General features: G+C 49.8%; 2 protein-coding genes across 17 annotated transcripts in view; one reads left to right on the top strand and one right to left on the bottom strand.

The window, feature by feature from the left end:
* Positions 1-11,861, bottom strand: part of STYXL1 (serine/threonine/tyrosine interacting like 1) — a 59,007-nt gene extending 47,146 nt beyond the window's left edge. For 4 of the 16 annotated variants that reach the window (XM_017533457.2, XM_017533463.2, XM_017533460.2 and 1 more), the window contains exon 1: positions 11,507-11,861. In XM_017533457.2, the coding sequence (XP_017388946.1) occupies positions 11,507-11,556 (50 nt within the window). In that variant the 5' untranslated portion in view covers positions 11,557-11,861. Of the gene's footprint in view, positions 1-10,779; positions 10,971-11,506 lie in introns of those variants that run through there. The other 12 variants (XM_017533464.2, XM_017533466.2, XM_017533471.2 and 9 more) reach the window with 7 other exon arrangements.
* MDH2 (malate dehydrogenase 2) overlaps positions 10,943-17,910 on the top strand; it is a 17,504-nt gene continuing 10,536 nt past the window's right edge. The window contains exons 1-2 of the mRNA XM_017533482.2: positions 10,943-11,204; positions 15,582-15,750. Coding sequence (XP_017388971.1) covers positions 11,139-11,204; positions 15,582-15,750 — 235 coding nt within the window. The 5' untranslated portion in view covers positions 10,943-11,138. The remainder of the gene's footprint in view (positions 11,205-15,581; positions 15,751-17,910) is intronic.

The raw sequence follows: 17,910 nt of genomic DNA on the forward strand, positions 1-17,910 counted from the left end.
GGGCATGGTGGCACGTGCCTGTAATCCCAGCTACTCAGGAGGCTGAGGCAGGAGAATTGCCTGAACCCAGGAGGCGGAGGTTGCGGTGAGCCGAGATCGCGCCATTGCACTCCAGCTTGGGTAACAAGAGCGAAACTCCGTCTCAAAAAAAAGAACTCTCCCACCATCTGCGGGGGAAGCACTGGCAACAGATCTTAAGGCCTACGCTCCTCCCAACAAACAGTGTGTCCTATTGCAGCACGTGGATGATCTTCCGCACGTGGATGATCTTCTCTTAGCAGCCCCAACCTGGGAGATTGTTATCAAGGGACACAAAGACTGTTCCACCTGTTAAGGAAAGTAGGATAAAAGCATCAGGAAAGAAAGCCCAAGTCTGCCTAAGTGCTGGGTACCTAGAATTTAGCATAAGCCAAGGGAAGCAAAGTCTAGGTGTGCCCTGGGTCAAGGCTGTTTGCAGCCTTCCAACCCCAACCTGCAGGCGTCATATTACAGAGTTTTTAGGGCAGCAGGGTTCTGCTGTATCTGGATTCCACACTTCTCACTTACAGCAAAGCCCTTAAATGAAGCCACAAAATGGGGGAAAAAGAACCTTTCCTTTGGGGAACTGAACAGGAAAAGGCGTTTAAATGAGTTAAGCAAGGCTGAGAACTGAGGCCCCGGCTCCAGGACTAGCAGACGTGACCAAGCCTTTCTTCTTATACATACCTGAATGGAAAGGAATGGCCACTGGGGTCTTAACTAAGTCCTAGGATCTTGGCACTGCCCAGTGGCCTACTTATCTAAACAATTAGTTGTGGTGGCACGAAGATGGCCCCCCTGCCTTAAGGCATTGGCTGCCACAGCCCTGTTGGTGAAGGAAGCAGACAAACTGACCGAACCGTTTAATCTCCCGAGCCGCTTGTGCAGCACGTGACTGTACCAGTGCCGATCTCAGTCCTAACCTTAACGGATCAAAGAGGACACCACTGGCTGTCAAATCCGAGGAGGACCCAAGATCAAAGGCTCTTATGCGAGAATTCTCACATAACTCTAGAGACCATAAAGACCCTCAACCCAGCCACCCTGCTTCCCAGAGAACCAGGGGCCCCGCTCCATGACTGCACAGAAACAACAGATCAAGTGTTCTCCAGCCAGAAGGATCTTACGCCCCGTCCAGGACCCAGATGTAGAATACTTCACTGATGGGAGCAGCTCCATAAAGGAAGGAAATATGCGGGCTGAGAATACAGTAGTAACTTTGGACTCTAACAGAAGCCCGATGCTTGCCAACAGGAACATCAGCCCAGACAGTAGGATTAATAGCTTTAACCAGAGCAATATCACTGGCAAAGGGCAAAAGAGCCAACAGATACACTGACTCCAAATATGCATTTGCCACCCTGCATGTGCATGGGGGTATCTACAAAGAGGGCTCTTAACAGCCCAAGGGACAGACAAAGCATCCAGGAGAAATTCTGCAGCTTTTAGATGCAGTATGAGCACCAAAAGAAGTAGCCATTATATGTCGTAAGGGCCACCAAAAAGGAGGAACACCGGAAGCTGAAAGAAAGAGAAAAGCAGACAGGGAGGCCAAGCGGTCAGTGTGGGTGGTGCCCCACCATCCCACACAGAGGCCAGGAAGGCTGCCTGTGCCATGACCCTCCTCCCCAAGACACTGTGTTCACCAACTCCCAACTCCAAATGACAAGGCATCATTTGCTTGGGAAGCAGGGAATTATACTAAAGAAGGATGGTGGAAGTTTGTAGATGGGAAATCAGCCATTCCTAAGGTAACAGCCCCCAAATTTGTGAAACAATTCCACCAAGAAACTACCTACTTTCCCCCATTGCTATGTCCTTACTCACTAGCCGAAGAATAGTCTCTGGTCCTCTAGATAAAAACCCAGCCCCAGGGATCTCCTTCTGTAGATCCTTCTCCTTCTCAAAGCAGGGACTCTACCTGGTCAGGCAGGAACTGCCCCTCACCCACTGGTAACATGCTAGAAGGACGAGAGCAGTCCCTGAACCAAATGGCATGACTCTGAGGGCAGACTTATCCCTGTGAACTGAAATTAGGGCACCTCTAGCCTTGGGTAAATTGAGGACTTAGCACGGGTAACCATCCCATTTGGTGCTACTCTGAACCCTGAAGTTTATTTTTTTGAGACAATCTCACTCTGTTCCTCAGGCTGGAGTGCAGTGGCACGATCTCAGCTCATTGTAACCTCCAATCCTGGGTTCAAGTAATTCTCTCACCTCAGCCTCCTGAGTAGCTGGGATCACAGGCATGCACCACCACACCCGGCTGATTTTCGTATTTTTAGTAGAGACGGGGTTTCACCGTGTTGGCCAGGCTGGCCTCAAACTCCTGACCTCATGTGATCTGCCCACCTTGGCCTCCCAAAGTGCTGGGATTGCAGGTGTGGGCCACCGTGCCCGGCCCCTGAAGAGTTTAGATGTCTTTGGCTCCACCAATTGGGCCCTTAAGAATATTCTGATGTATCGTGAATTTACATAAAATATTAAAGTAATACAGATGAGTTTTTGCCAGAACTATTTTCCTTTGTGAATCCATTAAGCCACTTTAATTCCTTAATTGATTTTCTGTATGTCACAGCCAGTTTCAATTTTTTTCACTTTCAATTTTGATTAAATTTATTTCTCCCAAGATCAAATCTTTTCCATGTGAATTTTTTTTTTTTGGGGGGGGGAGGGACGGAGTTTTATTTTGTTTTGAACTATCTTGCCCGGCCTGTATTAATTACTTCTACCAAGTCTCATTTTCATCGTGACCTGTTCAAAACAGCAGAGTCAAAATGACAAGTTTAAGACATCCTCCTTCACGCGGGACTCTCAACACAGCACAGCTCTCCTTAAGAGACCTTTGGTGGAGTGTGGTAGCTCACACCTGTAATCCCAGCATATTGGGTGTCCAAAGCAGATCACCTGAGTCCAGGAGTTCAAGACCAGCTTGGACAACACAGTGAGCGCCCGTCTCTACAAGAAAAAAAAAAAGTTTAGGTCAGGCGCAGTGGCTCACACCTGTAATCCCAGCACTTTGGAGGCCAAGGCAGGCGGATCACCTGAGGCCAGGAGTTTGAGACCAACCAGCCTGACCAACATGGTGAAACCCCATCTCTATTAAAAATACAAAAAATTAGGCCGGGCGCAGTGGCTCAAGCCTGTAATCCCAGCACTTTGGGAGGCCGAGGCAGGTGGATCACAAGGTCAAGAGATCAAGACCATCCTGGTCAACATGGTGAAACCCCGTCTCTACTAAAAATACAAAAAATTAGCTGGGCATGGTGGTGCGGCCCAGCTACTCAGGAGGTGGAGGTTGCAGTGAGCCGAGATTGCACAACTGCACTCCAGCCTGGGTGACAGCGAGATTATGTCTCAAAAAAACAAAAAATTAGCCTGACATGGAGGCACACACCTGTAATCCCAGCTACTCAGGAGGCCAAGATAAGAGAATCACTTGAGCCCAGGAGGTGGAGGTTGCAGTGAGCCGAGATTGCACAACTGCACTCCAGCCTGGGTGACAGAGTAAGACTCCATCTCAAAAAATAAACAATTTAAAAATCTAAAAATTAGCCAGGCATGGTGGTGTGCGCCTGTGGTCCTAGCTACTGGGGAGGCCTAAGCAAGAGGATCACTTGCACAAAGGAATCTGAAGTTGCAGTGAGCCGTGATTGCACCACTGTGCTCCAGCCTGGGCAACAGCAAAACCTTGTTTCAAAAAAATAAAAACCAGACAGAGAGAGACTCTCAGAGCATTTAGTATGATAGTTCTTGCAGAGGGATGGACAGGCAGGTGGGTGAGGTAGTCAGAGAGAGTACTTCATAGGGATCTGGCTTGCTGAGGGTGAAAGACAGACCTTCCTATGAACTGATCCCTCTGAGAAATCCACATAGCTTTCTGGGGGGCAAGCAAAGCTACTTACTTTTTTTCCCTGAGATGGAGTCTCTGTTGCCCAGGCTGGAGTGCAGTGGCGCAATCTTGGCTCACTGAAACCTCCACCTCCCGGGTTCAAGTGATTCTCCTACCTCAGCCTCCCGAGTAGCTGCAATTACAGGTGTGCGTCACCACACCTAGCCACTTTTTTTCTTTTTTTTTTTTTTTTTTGAGACAGAGTCTCACACTGTCGCCAGGGCTGGAGTGCAGTGGCGTGATCTCACTGTAACCTCCGTCTCCCAGGTTCAAGTGATACTCCTGCCTCAGCCACCCAAGTAGCTTGTATTACAGGCATCCACCACCAAGCCCAACTAATTTTTTGTATTTTTAGTAGAGACAGGGTTTCACCACGTTGGCCAGGCTGGTCTCAAATTCCTGACCTCACGTGATCCGCCCACCTCAGCCTTCCAAAATGCTGGGATTATAGGTGTGAGCCACCATGCCCAGCCCAAAGCCACTTACTGTCAAGAAAGCAGGGTGCCAGCACAGGCCTTGTCCTTGCAGACAGTACACCCACCAGGGGGAAGGTCTTTCACCTTCCACATGATGACCTAGCCTGGCCTTCAAACCAGGGGTTCGTGTGTGGCTCTCTCCCCGAGTCAGCCCAGAGTGGTCCAGAAGCAGTTAGGCTGGCAAGCTCCCCTCCAGTTGACAGCATGTGCCTATACTTGGGGAAAACAGCTAACTGGGAAGGGTGTTTCATTAGAGGTTGCCAGAGCCTGTGACTAAGCAGGGACCCAGCCAGATCCAGCTCATCTCCCTGCCTCCCTGTGCCTGCCCAACACCCGGGGAACTTCCATCCTGACTAATGGCGGAGGTGTCAGAGGCTGGGTCTGACCACAGGCTTCTCGTAGGAGCTCTATGACACCAAGGGCTTGACATAGTGCTCAGCTGCCAACCCACCCCAAACTCCCAGACAGTCCAGGTGGGCACGATTGGTGGGCATTTGCTTCTGGTGGAGAAGAGACAATACTTGATGACCCTGGAGAAGCCAGACCATGAGCTTCACTTTGGGATCCTGGCTCAGGCTAAACAGCACAGGTTAAGAATGAGTCCACAACCAATCCCCACCACTGTTCTGGTTCTCGGTGGTAAGCTCAGGCTGTGCCAGGATGACCAAGGCTTAAACAGTGACAGGCATTAGGCATCAATGCCCTCACCTGTAAGCTAATAACACACACTGGAAAAGCTATAGGATCATTCAAGAGCTAAATGTCAATTGCCTAGCACTGGGCCTGACACATAGCGGGAGCTTAGGAAATAGCAATTCCTTTAGTCCTACCCTCTCAGTTTTTCCCTGAAATAGGAGCTCACTCTGTTGCCAAGGCTGGCATGCAATGGCACAATCTTGGCTCACTGCAGCCTCAAGCTCCTGGGCTCAAGCGATCCTCCCACCTCAGCCTCCTGAGTAGCTGGGGCTACAGGTGCGTGCCACCACACCTAAGTTTTTATTTACTATTATTTATTTTAGAGACATAGTTTTACCATGTTGGCCCGGCTGGTCTCGAACTCCTGACCTCAGGTAATCTGCCCACCTTGGCCTCCCAAAGTGCTGGGATTACAGGCGTGAGCCACCGCACCCGGCCAAGTTTTTATTTTTTGTAGACAGGGTCTCGCTTCTGGAAGAGAACCGTGGGGAAGAACAGAGAGGTTTGAATGAAGGAATATGAGGTGTTTGGTTCTGTGGAATATGAGGTGCTCCACTGTCATCCCAGAAAAACCTCCCTACTCCCTATGTGACTTCAAGGCTGTCAGGACCAGCTTTATGTTTGGAAATTGAATGTTGCCTTGGGAATTGAATGATCATCACTCACTGCAGCCTCAAACTCCTGGGCTCAAGTGAACCTCCCACCTCAGCCTCCTGAGTAGCTGGGACTACAAGTGTGTACCAGGCTGAAGTGCACTCACCACAACCGCTGCCTCCTGTGGTTCAAGCAATTCTCCTGCCTCAGGAGAATTTATTTTGAATTAAAGGCCTAGTTTTGATTATTAACGTGAACTGAACATTGTGGCTATTGCATTAAGTCTGCCCTGGTAACCAGATGGAATCCAAGGGCAAAGATTAAAAGACAGCTGTTTTATGATTGAACTCTGCTTCTTGACTGTGGAAACTACTTGTTCAATGCAAGTTTCCCTTGCAAAGCACCAGGTAAAATCAATGCCTACCACACAGTGCTTGATACAGCAGCCATTAAGACTGTCGTTAATTATCTTGGTATTCCTTAGAGGCAGATAGGAGCTGAATGTGACACTTTTTTTCCTTTGATATAGGGTCTCATTCTGTCACCCAGACTGGGGTACAGTGGTGCAAACACAGCTCACCACAGCCTTGACCTCCCAGGCTCAATCCTCCTGCCTCAGCTTCCTAACTGGGACCCCAGGCACATGCCTGGCTAATTTTTATTATTTGTAGAGAGAGGGTCTCCCTGTGTTGCCCAGGCTGGTCTCGAACTCCTGGGCTCAGGCGATCCTCCCACCTTGCCCTTCCAAAGTGCTGGGATTCCAGGCATGAGCCACACTGCACCGGTCAAGTGGGAGGCTTTCCTAGCAGTCAAGTTGTTTGGGATGGCCCAAGCAGAAGGCTGGGGAGGAAGCAAGTTCCTCTTCTGTGGAGATGCTGACTTGGGAGGGATGTGGAGGAAACTGAGTTCCAGGTGTGGGAGCCTGAGAATCTGCGATTCTAGTTGACTGCTCATGGTTTCAACTCTCCCCCTCGACAGAGTGACTTCTGCCCTGGCCTCTCAGTTTCAATCCCACATTTCCTTTTTTTTTTTTTCCCCCTTAAATGAGACAAGGTCTTGCTCTGTCACCTGTGCCAGAATGCAGTGGCACAATCATGGCTCACTGCAGCCTTGATCTCCCTGATGGCTTCAGCTCAAGCGATCATTCCAAGTCAGCCTCTCGGGAAGCTGGGACTACAGACTCACACCACTACGCCCAGAGAATTTTCGTACTTTTTTTTTTTTTTTGGAGACAGTTTCGCTCTTGTTGTCCAGGCTGGAGTGCAATCGTGTGATCTAGGCTCACTGCAACCTCCAAGTCCTGGGTTTAAGTGATTCTCCTGCCTCAGCCTCCTAGGTAGCTGAGATTACAGGCACCTGCTACCACACCCAGCTGATTTCTCGTATTTTTAGTAGAGATGGGGTTTCACTATATTAGCCAGGCTGGTCTTGAACTCCTGACCTCAGGCGATCCATCCATCTCAGCCTCCCCAAGTGTTGGGATTACAGGCATGAGCCACCATGCCTGGCTGAATTTTTTTACTTTTTGTAGAGGTAGGGTTTTGCCATGTTACCTAGGTTGGTCCTGAAATCCTGAGCTCAAGTGATTGTCCGCCTTGACTGCTCAAAGTACTAGGATAACAGGCATGAGCGCAGCCCAGTCCACTGATAGTTCTATATGGCTAACTCAGCATCACTCCCAATTCTAAAATGGAGCTCTTTATTTTTCCTCCAGCCAGCTCTCATTTAGCATAACCCAACTTCCCTCTTTCAGTATGTATTTCCCACACCCCCTTTCATTCATTTCTCAAACCCAGGTGAGCACAAACAAACCCATTCTTCCCATGAGACCTCTCCCATACTGGTCCCACCCTCTCCATTCCTACGGCCACCACCATAATTCAGACCTTTGTCATCTCATAAAACAGATTCCTAAACAATCTCCCTGCCCTCCTTTTTTTCCCTGGGAATCCTTAGCATACAAGATCAGTCTAATCTTCCGCACACACAGTTCTGGAGGTGTCATAAAAGTCTTTGATTGGCCAGGCATGGTGGCTCATGCCTGTAATCCCAGCACTTTGGGAGGCTGACTCCGGCAGGTCACTTGCGGTCAGGAGTTCGAGACCAGCCTGGTAAACATGACAAATCCCTGTCTCTACTAAAAAAACAAAAATGAGGGGCATGGTGGTACACACCTGTAATCCCAGCTACTCAGGAGGCTGAAGCAGGAGAATTGCATGAACCTGGAGAAGGAGGCTGCAGTGAGCCGAGATCATACCACCGTATTTCAGCCTGGGCAACAGAGTGAGACTCCCATCTCAAAAAAAAAAAAAAGCCTTCCCAAGAAACGAAATACAAACTTCTCAGCTAACATTCATAGGACCAGCATGATCTAGTTTTTTCCCAACCTGCTGTTTCCAGCTGTACCTAAAACCATTTCTCTCCCCCAATTCACTGAGGCCCACTCTCAGCCCAGTCGCATGTTGGACAAAAGACACAGAGATCAAAGACTTAGTATCTGGCTCCGAGGTGCTCTGTTCTGACGACAAGACAGAGGGGTAAATAATTACCAGAGGACACAGTCAGTGATAAGGGACACTGCCTGTCCTAATACCCCCACTCCAAAATAAACGACCTATACCCTGTCCCCTGAATACTGGCCTGTGCTTTTTTCCCCCCTCCAGGTTATTTGGCCCTTTTTCCTCCTTTCCTGTCTACACACTTCCCATTGTTAAATGCCCAGGCCCTAGTGTCCCTCCTTTGAGAATTCTGATTCCCAGGCAAGGGATCTCTCCCTCCTCTGGAGTTGAGAATGTTCCACTGAGAAATACCTACTCTTCCAGCATGTCTCAGCTTATCTGGCTCTGTGTGTGTGTCTTTTTTGAGATGGAGTTTATCGCCCAGGCTTGAGTGCAATGGCACGATCTTGGCTCACAGCAACCTCCACCCCCTGGGTTCAAGTGATTCTCCTACCTCAGCCTCCAGGGTAGTTAGGACTACAGGTGGGCACCACCACGCTGGGCTAATTTTTGCATTTTTAGTAGAGACGGGGTTTCACCATGTTGGCCAGTCTGGTCTCGAACTCCTGGCCCCAAGTGATCTGCCCACCTCAGCCTCCCATAGTGCTGGGATTACAGGCATGAGCCACCGTGACTGGAGGTGTTTTTTTAATTTTAAAACTATAGAGATGGGGTCTTGCTATGTTGCCCAGGCTAGTCTCACACTTCTGACCTTAAGTGATCCTCCCACCTTGGCCTCCCAAAATGCTGGGATTATAGACATGATCCAGCCACATCTCAGATTTGGAAGGTCCTCTCTCACACAGCCCCTATCCCCAGCCCAGTCCTGGGTTAGATCTACTTCCTCTGCCTCCCTATAGCAATTCACACTTCTATTGTTGTTTATTTGTGCTGCTTGCAATTTACTTGTCTCTCCCTAGACTCCAAGCTCCTTGTAGGCAGAGAATGTGTAGATCCTGTTCAGAGTTGAATACTCAGCTCCCAAATTGGGCTGGCATATCTTTTTAAATATATATATTTTATTTTTTTGAGACAGAGTCTCACTCTGTCACCCAGCCTGGAATGCAGTGGCTCAATAATTTTGGCTCACTGCAATCTCCAGCTTCCAAGTTCAAGCAATTCTCCTGCCTCAGCCTCCCGAGTAGCCGGGATTACAGGCGCATGCCACCACGCCCGGCTAATTTTTTGTGTTTTTAGTAGAGACGGGTTTCACCATGTTGGCCAGGATGGTCTCGATCTCCTGACCTCATGATCCACCCGCCTTGGCCTCCCAAAATGCTAGGATTACAGGCGTGAGCCACTCTGCCCAGCCAAAACTTTTTTTCTTTTAAAAATGAAATATAGAGATAGGGTCTTGCTATGTTGCCCAGGTTGGTCTCAAACTCCTGGGCTCAAGCGATCCTCTGGCCTCGGCATCCCAAGATGGTGGGATTATAGGGGTCAGCCACTGCCCCCAGCCAGGCTGGCATATCTTAGAAGTTCAATAAAAAAGTGGAAGAGAGGAAAGAGTACAGCATTCGCCATGAACTCTTGTATTGATACCTTCTTTAGCACTTCTGCCGTTATTGCCACTCCTGTTTTCCCAACCACTGGCCCCAGGCTGCCTTAGTCATTGGTCCCAGCTGGGTTCATACATGCCTCTATCAGGGTGGCAACCTGTGGCACATCGATCAGCTCCACTCGACTGAGAAACTTTTTTCAAGGTAAGGACTGTGTCGGAGACATCTCTGTATGTCCAGAAAATAGCACGGGGGCACGGAATGAAGCTCATAATTTACAGATTTAGGCCAAGAGCAATGGCTCATGCCTGCAATTCCAGCACTCTGGGAGACACAGGCAGGCGATCACTTGAGGTCAGGAGTTCAAGACCAGCCTGGCCAATATGGTGAAACCCCATCTCTACTAGAAACATAAAAATTAGCCAGGCATGGTGGTGCACGCCTGTAGTCCCGGCTATTTAGGAGACTGAGGCGGGAGAATCGCTTGAGCCTGGGAGGAGGAGGTTGCAGTGAGCCAAGATCGTGCCATTGCAATCCAGCCTGGGCTACAGAGCGAGACTCCGTCTCAAAAATAAATTCATAGATTGAAATGACAAACTCCTTGTGAGCAGGGAATTCTACTCGACTTTCTGTCTGCATAAACTCTGCATATCCGCTAGGCCTCGGCCACAGGGTCTTTATTCGTACAGCAGAAACAGTGGGACCGTGTTCAGAGCACTGCTGGGCAGGCTAGAGAAGGTAGGAACTACATGACCACGGAAGTTGTTGGCTCTGTAACCTATTTGCTCATCCGGAACACAGAGTAGTGGTCCTCTAAAGCTCGCAGGGCTGGAGGTCGCCATTATCAGCAGTGGCGTGGCTATAAAGCTTTGTAAACCTGAACGCAAGGGTCTCTGCAACTTGGGGGACGACGGCCCGGATCTGACTACACGGCCCCTTCCTCCCACCCCGCCCAAGGACTCTCAGCCTTCCCTGGACCTGCCTTTCCGGAGCTCAGAGCCCTCTCTGGCCTCCAGGGGCGGGAGGGATGGGTTTGGCCGAGGTCTGGGGCTCGGGTCTGGGACGCATTCCAACTCCCGGCTCCGAGCCTCTGCCTGGGGCCCCACCTGGAAAAATGGCTCCTCTAAGTCGCTTCCAGCCTAAAGCCCGTCCTCTTCCACCTCTCAGGTGCGAACTGTCCCTCCCACTGCGACCGCCGGTCCCCCACCGGCCACACAGACGGCCACGCTAAGCCCCGGCAAGAAACACCTCGGTTACCAACCGCGTCCCGGAGCCTTCCACTCCGACTCCCGGAAGTGGCCGTGATCTCACGAGATCAGGGAGGTGACCGCAACCGGAAGTCCTGTCACTCTCGCGAGGTCCCACGGAACGGACCCAGGAGAGCTGCGCAGAGTGGAGGTCGTTGGAGTCACCTGCCGGTGGCCAGCTCCTGTGTCTGCCGGTCCGCGCCCCGCCCGCTCCAGCCATGCTGTCCTCCCTCACCCGGCCTGCCAGCGCCGCTCTCCGCCGCAGCTTCAGCACCTCGGCCCAGGTAAGCCCGACGAGGGGCGGGCTGCATGCGGAGGCCCCCCAGCCCGGGCCACGTGCGTCCCTGGTTCGCCGGCAGCTCTGACCCTCTCCAGGCCAGCCTGGACCGCAGGCTGGAGGCTGTGGCACCCCAGACAGGCCTTGACACTGGCAGGGAGGTGCCGGGGAGAAAGCTCGGGAGAAGGGGACGAGGTAGTCCCGCTCCAGGGCTGGTGCATTTGGCAGGGGTCCCCCAGAGGGCCTGCTTTTGGCCTGTACGCCTCCAAGGTTGGGAAACCAAGGCTCTGGATCTGAAAGTAAACTTACGTTTTTTCTGCAGCTTTCCATTGCCTTGACGTAGCTCCTCCTTGCTGCATCCGTGTGAGTGTGCGTGAATAAAAGAAATCGTGTAATTTTCAACTGCATAGTATGGACAAACCTAGGCACCGAGGCTGGAGAACTGGGCCAAGGTTACACAGCCATTTGGCCAGAGGATTAAAATTCAGCTCTTCTGACCTGAAGACGGCTTCCTCTTAACCTTTTGGAAGGATCTCTTCCGCTGTAGGCGGGACTGAGCTGGCCTCCAGGTGTCTTAACACCGTCCTGGACTTGGTCCACGACCACTTAAGCCAAAGCTATTTTTAGCCGTCTTCTAGGACGGTGGTTCTTAAACTCTGCTGTGTGTCAGAATCACCTGAAAGCTAATAAAGAACGGAGGCCTGGGCTCATTGAAGAAGCGTTTAAGAGCAGGGTTTCTGCATTTTTACCAAGTGAATCGAATTAAACCTAAGCTTGAGTACCCAGGAGGTGCCTGCGTTACCCTTTAATTACAACGCCCAAGAGGGGGATGATTTTAAAGGGGAATCCAAATTTATCATTGAAGTTCTCACTTCCAGTTTACTGTACATCCAGTTCACTTGAAAAATAAATACAAAGCTCCTGGGTTGATGGCTACTTCGCATACCCTTTGCAAGTTGATAATATCATAAGTCAAAAGGCGAGTTTTTAACTTTGTATATTTTCGACTTGCAGTGGGTTCCCACAGGCGACCCCATCATAAGTTGCCAACAACTCTGCTGGGGATTCCAAGATTAAGTGACAAGTGGCACTTGAGATGGGACAGAAACGAGTAAACTTAGCACAGGCGGAGGGGATGAAGGTCTGTGGTGAGGTGTGGGGGAGGGCAGCGGACAGGAAGAATGATGTCCAGAGAGTGGTTGAGGTGTTTTTTTGTTTGTTTTTGTGAGACAGAGCTTCGCTCTTGTTGCCCAGGCTGGAGTGCAATGGTGCGATCTCGGCTCACCCCAACTTCTGCCTCCTCAGTTCAAGGGATTGTCCTGCCTCAGCCTTCTGAGTAGCTGGGATTACAGGCATGAGACACCATGCCCAGCTAATTTTGTGTTTTTTAGTAAAGATGGGGTTTATCCATGTTGGTCAGGCTGGTATTGAACTCCCAACCTCAGGTGATCCACTCGCCTCGGTCTCCCAAAGGGCTGGGATTATAGGCATGATGAGCCACCGTGCCCGGCCTGTGGCTGAGTTTTGGTAGGACTTTCAGATGTTCGACATATCTATTGAGCTAGGTACTGGAAATACAGTGGTGAACAAAACACAGAAGTCCCTGCTCTCATGGAAATTACTAGATATTTTACTGCACTCCCTTCTTATAAGGTATCTTAAAATAGTGATGAACACACAAGAAAAATGGGGATTTTGGGGTACTTGTGTTAAGGAAGAGGAGACCAATTTTATTTTTTTTGAGACAGAGCCTCATTCTGTCGCCCATGCTGGAGTGCAGTGGTATGATCTTGGCTCACTGCAACCAACTCCTGGGCTCAAGCGATCCTCCTGCCTCAGCCTCCTGAGTAGCTGGGATCCACAGGTGTGGGCTATGACACCTGGCTAATTTTTGTATTTTTAGTAGAGATGGGGTTTTGCCATATTGGCCAGGCTGGTCTGAAACTTCTGACCTCAAGTGATCCACCCACCCCGGCCTCCCAAAGTGCTGAGATTATAGGTTTAAGCCACCACTCCCAGCCCAGAAGATTTTTTTTTTTTCTTTAAGGAAATGGAATCTTGTGCCTCAGCTGGAGTGCAGTGGCTCCATCATGGCTCACAGCAGCCTCAACTCTGGGCTCAAGTGATCCCCCATCTCAGCCCCCTGAGTAGCTGGGACTACAGGTGCACAGCACCAGGCCAGCTAGATATTTGAGCATGGGAGTGAAGGATTCAAACTTTGATTTTGGGGAAGGGTGCTCTGGAGGTATCGCTGAGTGCCTGAGTTAGATAATGGAATAGAACGAAGAGGAGGAACGGGTCAGAAGGGTGGTTGAGCGGCCAAGTTCTTCATGTCCTGACTTGATGTCTCTGATAAGGAGGCGGCGGCAGAGGATGGTTCTAAAAGTTTACGTTTTGCGAACACAAGTGCCATTTGGGATGAGGGATAGAGGGAGGGGGGCAGGATAAATGGACAATTGGGTTTGTGGAACCCATGGAATGTCTAACAACTGGGAATGCAGTTTGGGAGTCCTAAAGATTGAAGATATGGGAGTGAGAGTTGAAGATCCAGAAGTGGGTGAGGCTGCCCGACCTCAGGTTCTGAGCGGGTCTGACAGGTTCAAGTTTCCAGGCAGTCAGGGGTTCACCTTTTTTGAAACAGAGTCTTACTCTGTCACCAGGCTGGAGTGCAGTGACACAATCTCGGCTCACTGCAACCTCTGCCTCCCGGGTTCAAGCAATTCTCCTGCCTCAGCCTCCCGAGTAGCTGGGACTACAGGCATGCACCACCATGCCCAGCTAATTTTTGTATTTTTAGTAGACACAGTTTCACTGTGTTGGCCAGGATGGTCTCAACCTCTTGATCCCACTATCCACCTGCCTCAGCCTCCCAAAGTGCTGGAATTACAGTTTGTCTCTTCCCTCACTGGCAGCTACCTGCCTGCCTGCCCAGAACAGGCTCCACTTATCATTTGTGAGTTTAGATTGGAAACAAGCTCCCCTGGGAGTAGCTGGAATTTTGGTCAGACCTTGAGTGAGACCCAGAGGGGAGCCTTTGAATATTTGAATAACAGGAGTGTTTGCTGGATGCGGGGTTTGGATCACTTTCACCCCATCACTTTCCTAGCTGTTGTTCCAAGCTGAAATGCCCAGGGCCAGCTGCTACTTTTGTTGAAAAATGCACACTTTGGATGAAGAGACCTTCCAAACAGGTTTTGTGTGAGCAACATCGCTGTTTATTCACTTGGGTGCAGGTGGGCTAAGGCCAGCATTAGCAAAGGGCAGTGGGATAGCAGTTGGCTTTATAGGTTTGGGTAGTTTTTGGGGGGACGGGGGTATTGCAGAGTAAGTTCAGTTACAGTGGTGGGGGGTAGGGGCAAGGGAGTATACACGACCACAAGTTCAGTTACAACGGCAGGGTTGGGTGAGGGGCTTGTACAGGGAAGCTCCGAAGCCAGGCCATTAGGGACAATGGTGAACGCAGGTGGTGGGTGGGAGACATCAGCCAAGGCAAGCAGGACTTAGACATTCAGGCTCCAGGCTTGCATATGGAGACCTGACAACTTTGCTACTTGTTCTTCTGATGATCCCGGTATGAAGCAGTGATTCTCAAACTGTTTGGCATCAAAATTACCTGGGGAAGATGTCAAAAATGCCAAGGCCTAAGCCCTATCCCGCTCCCAGGAGCCTAGTCCTGGGTAGGCTTCGTTAGCTCAGCAGGTGATTCTGATACAGACCTAAGCTGGAGAACCGGTGTGAGATACTGGAGCCCGAGATGGCAGATCCGACTCACCTAGGAGGGGTGGAGCCTTTTGCAATGTGCATTACCCCATCCACCTGTTGTTAGGCAGCGCCACATCCTGCCTTAGGCTCCAGCCAGAAGTTGCTTCCCTGATTCCCCATCCCTGCAGGGAGTTGATTGCCCTGACCCCATCTTCCCTTTGCACCAGGGGCTCCTGTGACTGTCTTCTCTCCGCTCCTAAAGCATCTCATTACCAGTCTCCTACAGAGCCAGCAGGGGTCTTCCTGCAACCTCAGTTACTGGGAGGGGCTGTTGCTAGGCACTCAGTGTGCTTTTAGTTTTTAAAGCTGCAGGTTGAAGGTAAGGCTGCTATTACCAGTCCAGCTGCCTGATGGAGTCAAGCTTGTTCTTCATGTTTCAGGAGGATTTTGAAGTACCCTGAGGATCACAGCCTCTGTAGACATAAATTCTCCCCATTTGAAAGTAGACCTTTGGAATGAAGGTCCATAATTCTACCAGAATGACACCGATACAAATACGATTATATCTTGCTTCGGCAACTGCAGTGAAAAGAGGCCCAGTGCGATATTTTTGCAGGATAGCATGTGAATCCTTTTCATGCTCATTTCATCCTAAGAGTCCTTTCTCTGTGCCTCTTTTTAGAACAATGCTAAAGTAGCCGTGCTAGGGGCCTCTGGAGGCATTGGGCAGCCCCTTTCGCTACTCCTGAAGAATAGCCCGTTGGTGAGCCGCCTGACCCTGTATGATATCGCACATACACCCGGAGTAGCCGCAGATCTGAGCCACATCGAAACCAAAGCAACTGTGAAAGGTACTGGGTGCGCTGACCCTGGAGACCTGCATCCTCTCCCCAGTAGGTCAGGATCTGAGTTTTGAGTAAGATTCTTAGATGAGGCTAGACACTTAGAGACTTGGGGTTTCCCTGTTTGTTTTACTTTTAAATTTTGCAAGTGATTACACCCTTTTAGACTTGGGTCTATTAAAATTGAAACGGCAGTGTCTTAGAAATACAGGGAGCCAGCCAGGCACGGTGGCTCACGCCTGTAATCCCAGCACTTTGGGAGGCCGAGGCGGGTGGATCACCAGGTCAAGAGATCGAGACCATCCTGGTCAACATGATGAAACCCCGTCTTTACTAAAAATACAAAAAATTGGCTGGGCATGGTGGCGCGTGCCTGTAATCCCAGCTACTCAGGAGGCTGAGGCAGGAGAATTGCCTGAACCCAGGAGGCGGAGGTTGCGGTGAGCCGAGATCGCGCCATTGCACTCCAGCCTGGGTAACATGAGTGAAACTCCGTCTCAAAAAAAAAAAGAAAAGAAATACAGGGAGCCTAATCATCCCATTTTCTACTTTTTCTTTATTTTTATTTTATTTTGAAACAGAGTCTCGCTCTGTCACCCAGGCTGGAGTGCAGTGGCGTGATCTCGGCTCACTGCAACCACCACCTTCCGGGTTCAAGCAATTCTCCTGCCTCAGCCTTCTGAGTAGCTGGGATCACAGGTGTAAACCACCACGGCTGGCCAATTTTTGTATTTGCAGTAGAGATGGGGTTTCACCATGTTGGTCAGGCTGGTCTCAATCTCCTGACCTCATAATGTACCCACCTCAGTCTCCCAAAGTGCTGGGATTACAGGCATGAGCCACCACGGCTGGCCCCATTTTCTACCTTTTCTAATTTGGACTGTAGTATGAGGATGGGGAAGAGGGAAGCGGCGGGAACTCTGGTGAGGGTTTGGGGGCAGTAAGGTGGTGTTCCCAGCTGCAGGCCACCTTCCCTCCATTCCAGGGTTGTCTTGATAGCTCTTCAAAAAGCACAGCCTCTTAGAGAAATCTGCCCGTCCGCTGAAGGCAGTGTCGGATAGCCAGTAAATGTTGTCAAAGAAATCGTTCATTGGACTCGGTGCAGAGGCTCACGCCTGTAATCCCAGCACTTTGGGAGGCCAAGTCAGGAGGAATTGCTTGAGCCCAGGAGTTCAAGACCAGCCTGGGCAACATGACCAACCCCATCTCAACAAAAAAATACAAAAATTAGCCAGACATGGTAGTGGGCACCTGTGGTCCCAGCTACTTGGGATGCTGAGGTGGAAGGATTCCTTGAGTCCAGGAGGTTGAGGCTCCAGTGAGCCCTGATGACTCTACTGCATTCCAGCCTAGGTGAGAGGGCGAGACCCTGTCTCAAAAAAAAAAAAAAAATTCATTTGTGATTATATATGTGTATATATGCTGCTTCTTTAACCTTCACAATGCACATATTTTTTTGAGACAGAGTGTCTTGCTCTGCCTCCCAGACTGGAACATAGTGGTGTGATCTTGGCTCACCACAACCTCCCCTTCCTGGATTCAAGTGATTCTCCTGCCTCAGCTTCCTGAGTAGCTGGGACTACAGGCATGTGCCAATGCTTGGCTAATTTTTGTGTTTTTAGTAGGAACAGGGTTTGGCCAGGCTGGTCTCAAACTCCTGACCTCAAGTGATTCACTTACCTCGGCCTCCCAAATTGCTGGGATTACAGGTGTGAGCAACTGCGCCCAGCCCAAATCCTTGATTAATCATTGTTAAAGCTGTAAGTTATCATGTATTATAGCCCTACTGTTGACCATTGGCTGTTTGCTATTTTCTTCTGTAAATATAGATACATTAATATAAGTTGCGGTACAGATCTTTATCTTTACATCTTGTTTCTTAGAGTTCTAAACATAGAGTTAGTAGGTATAAATATTCACAGCTTTTACTGTGAAGTTCCAAATTGCTGTCCAGAAAGGTTCTACCAATTTCTTTCCCCACGGACAGCATATGAGGATACCACGTATGATGGTGTTTACATGAGTCTGCAGTTGGTGTAAACAACTGGAGAGGCTGCCTGATAAATCATATGTTCATGCACCTTCCAGAGTTCTCTGAACAGCTTTGCCCATTTTTTTTTTTTTTTTTTTTTTTGAAGCAAGTCAGAGATATTGTGTAATTTCATTCAT

Source organism: Cebus imitator, unplaced genomic scaffold (genome assembly GCF_001604975.1).
Source record: "Cebus imitator isolate Cc_AM_T3 unplaced genomic scaffold, Cebus_imitator-1.0 Scaffold82, whole genome shotgun sequence".
NCBI classification, from domain to species: Eukaryota; Metazoa; Chordata; class Mammalia; order Primates; family Cebidae; genus Cebus; species Cebus imitator.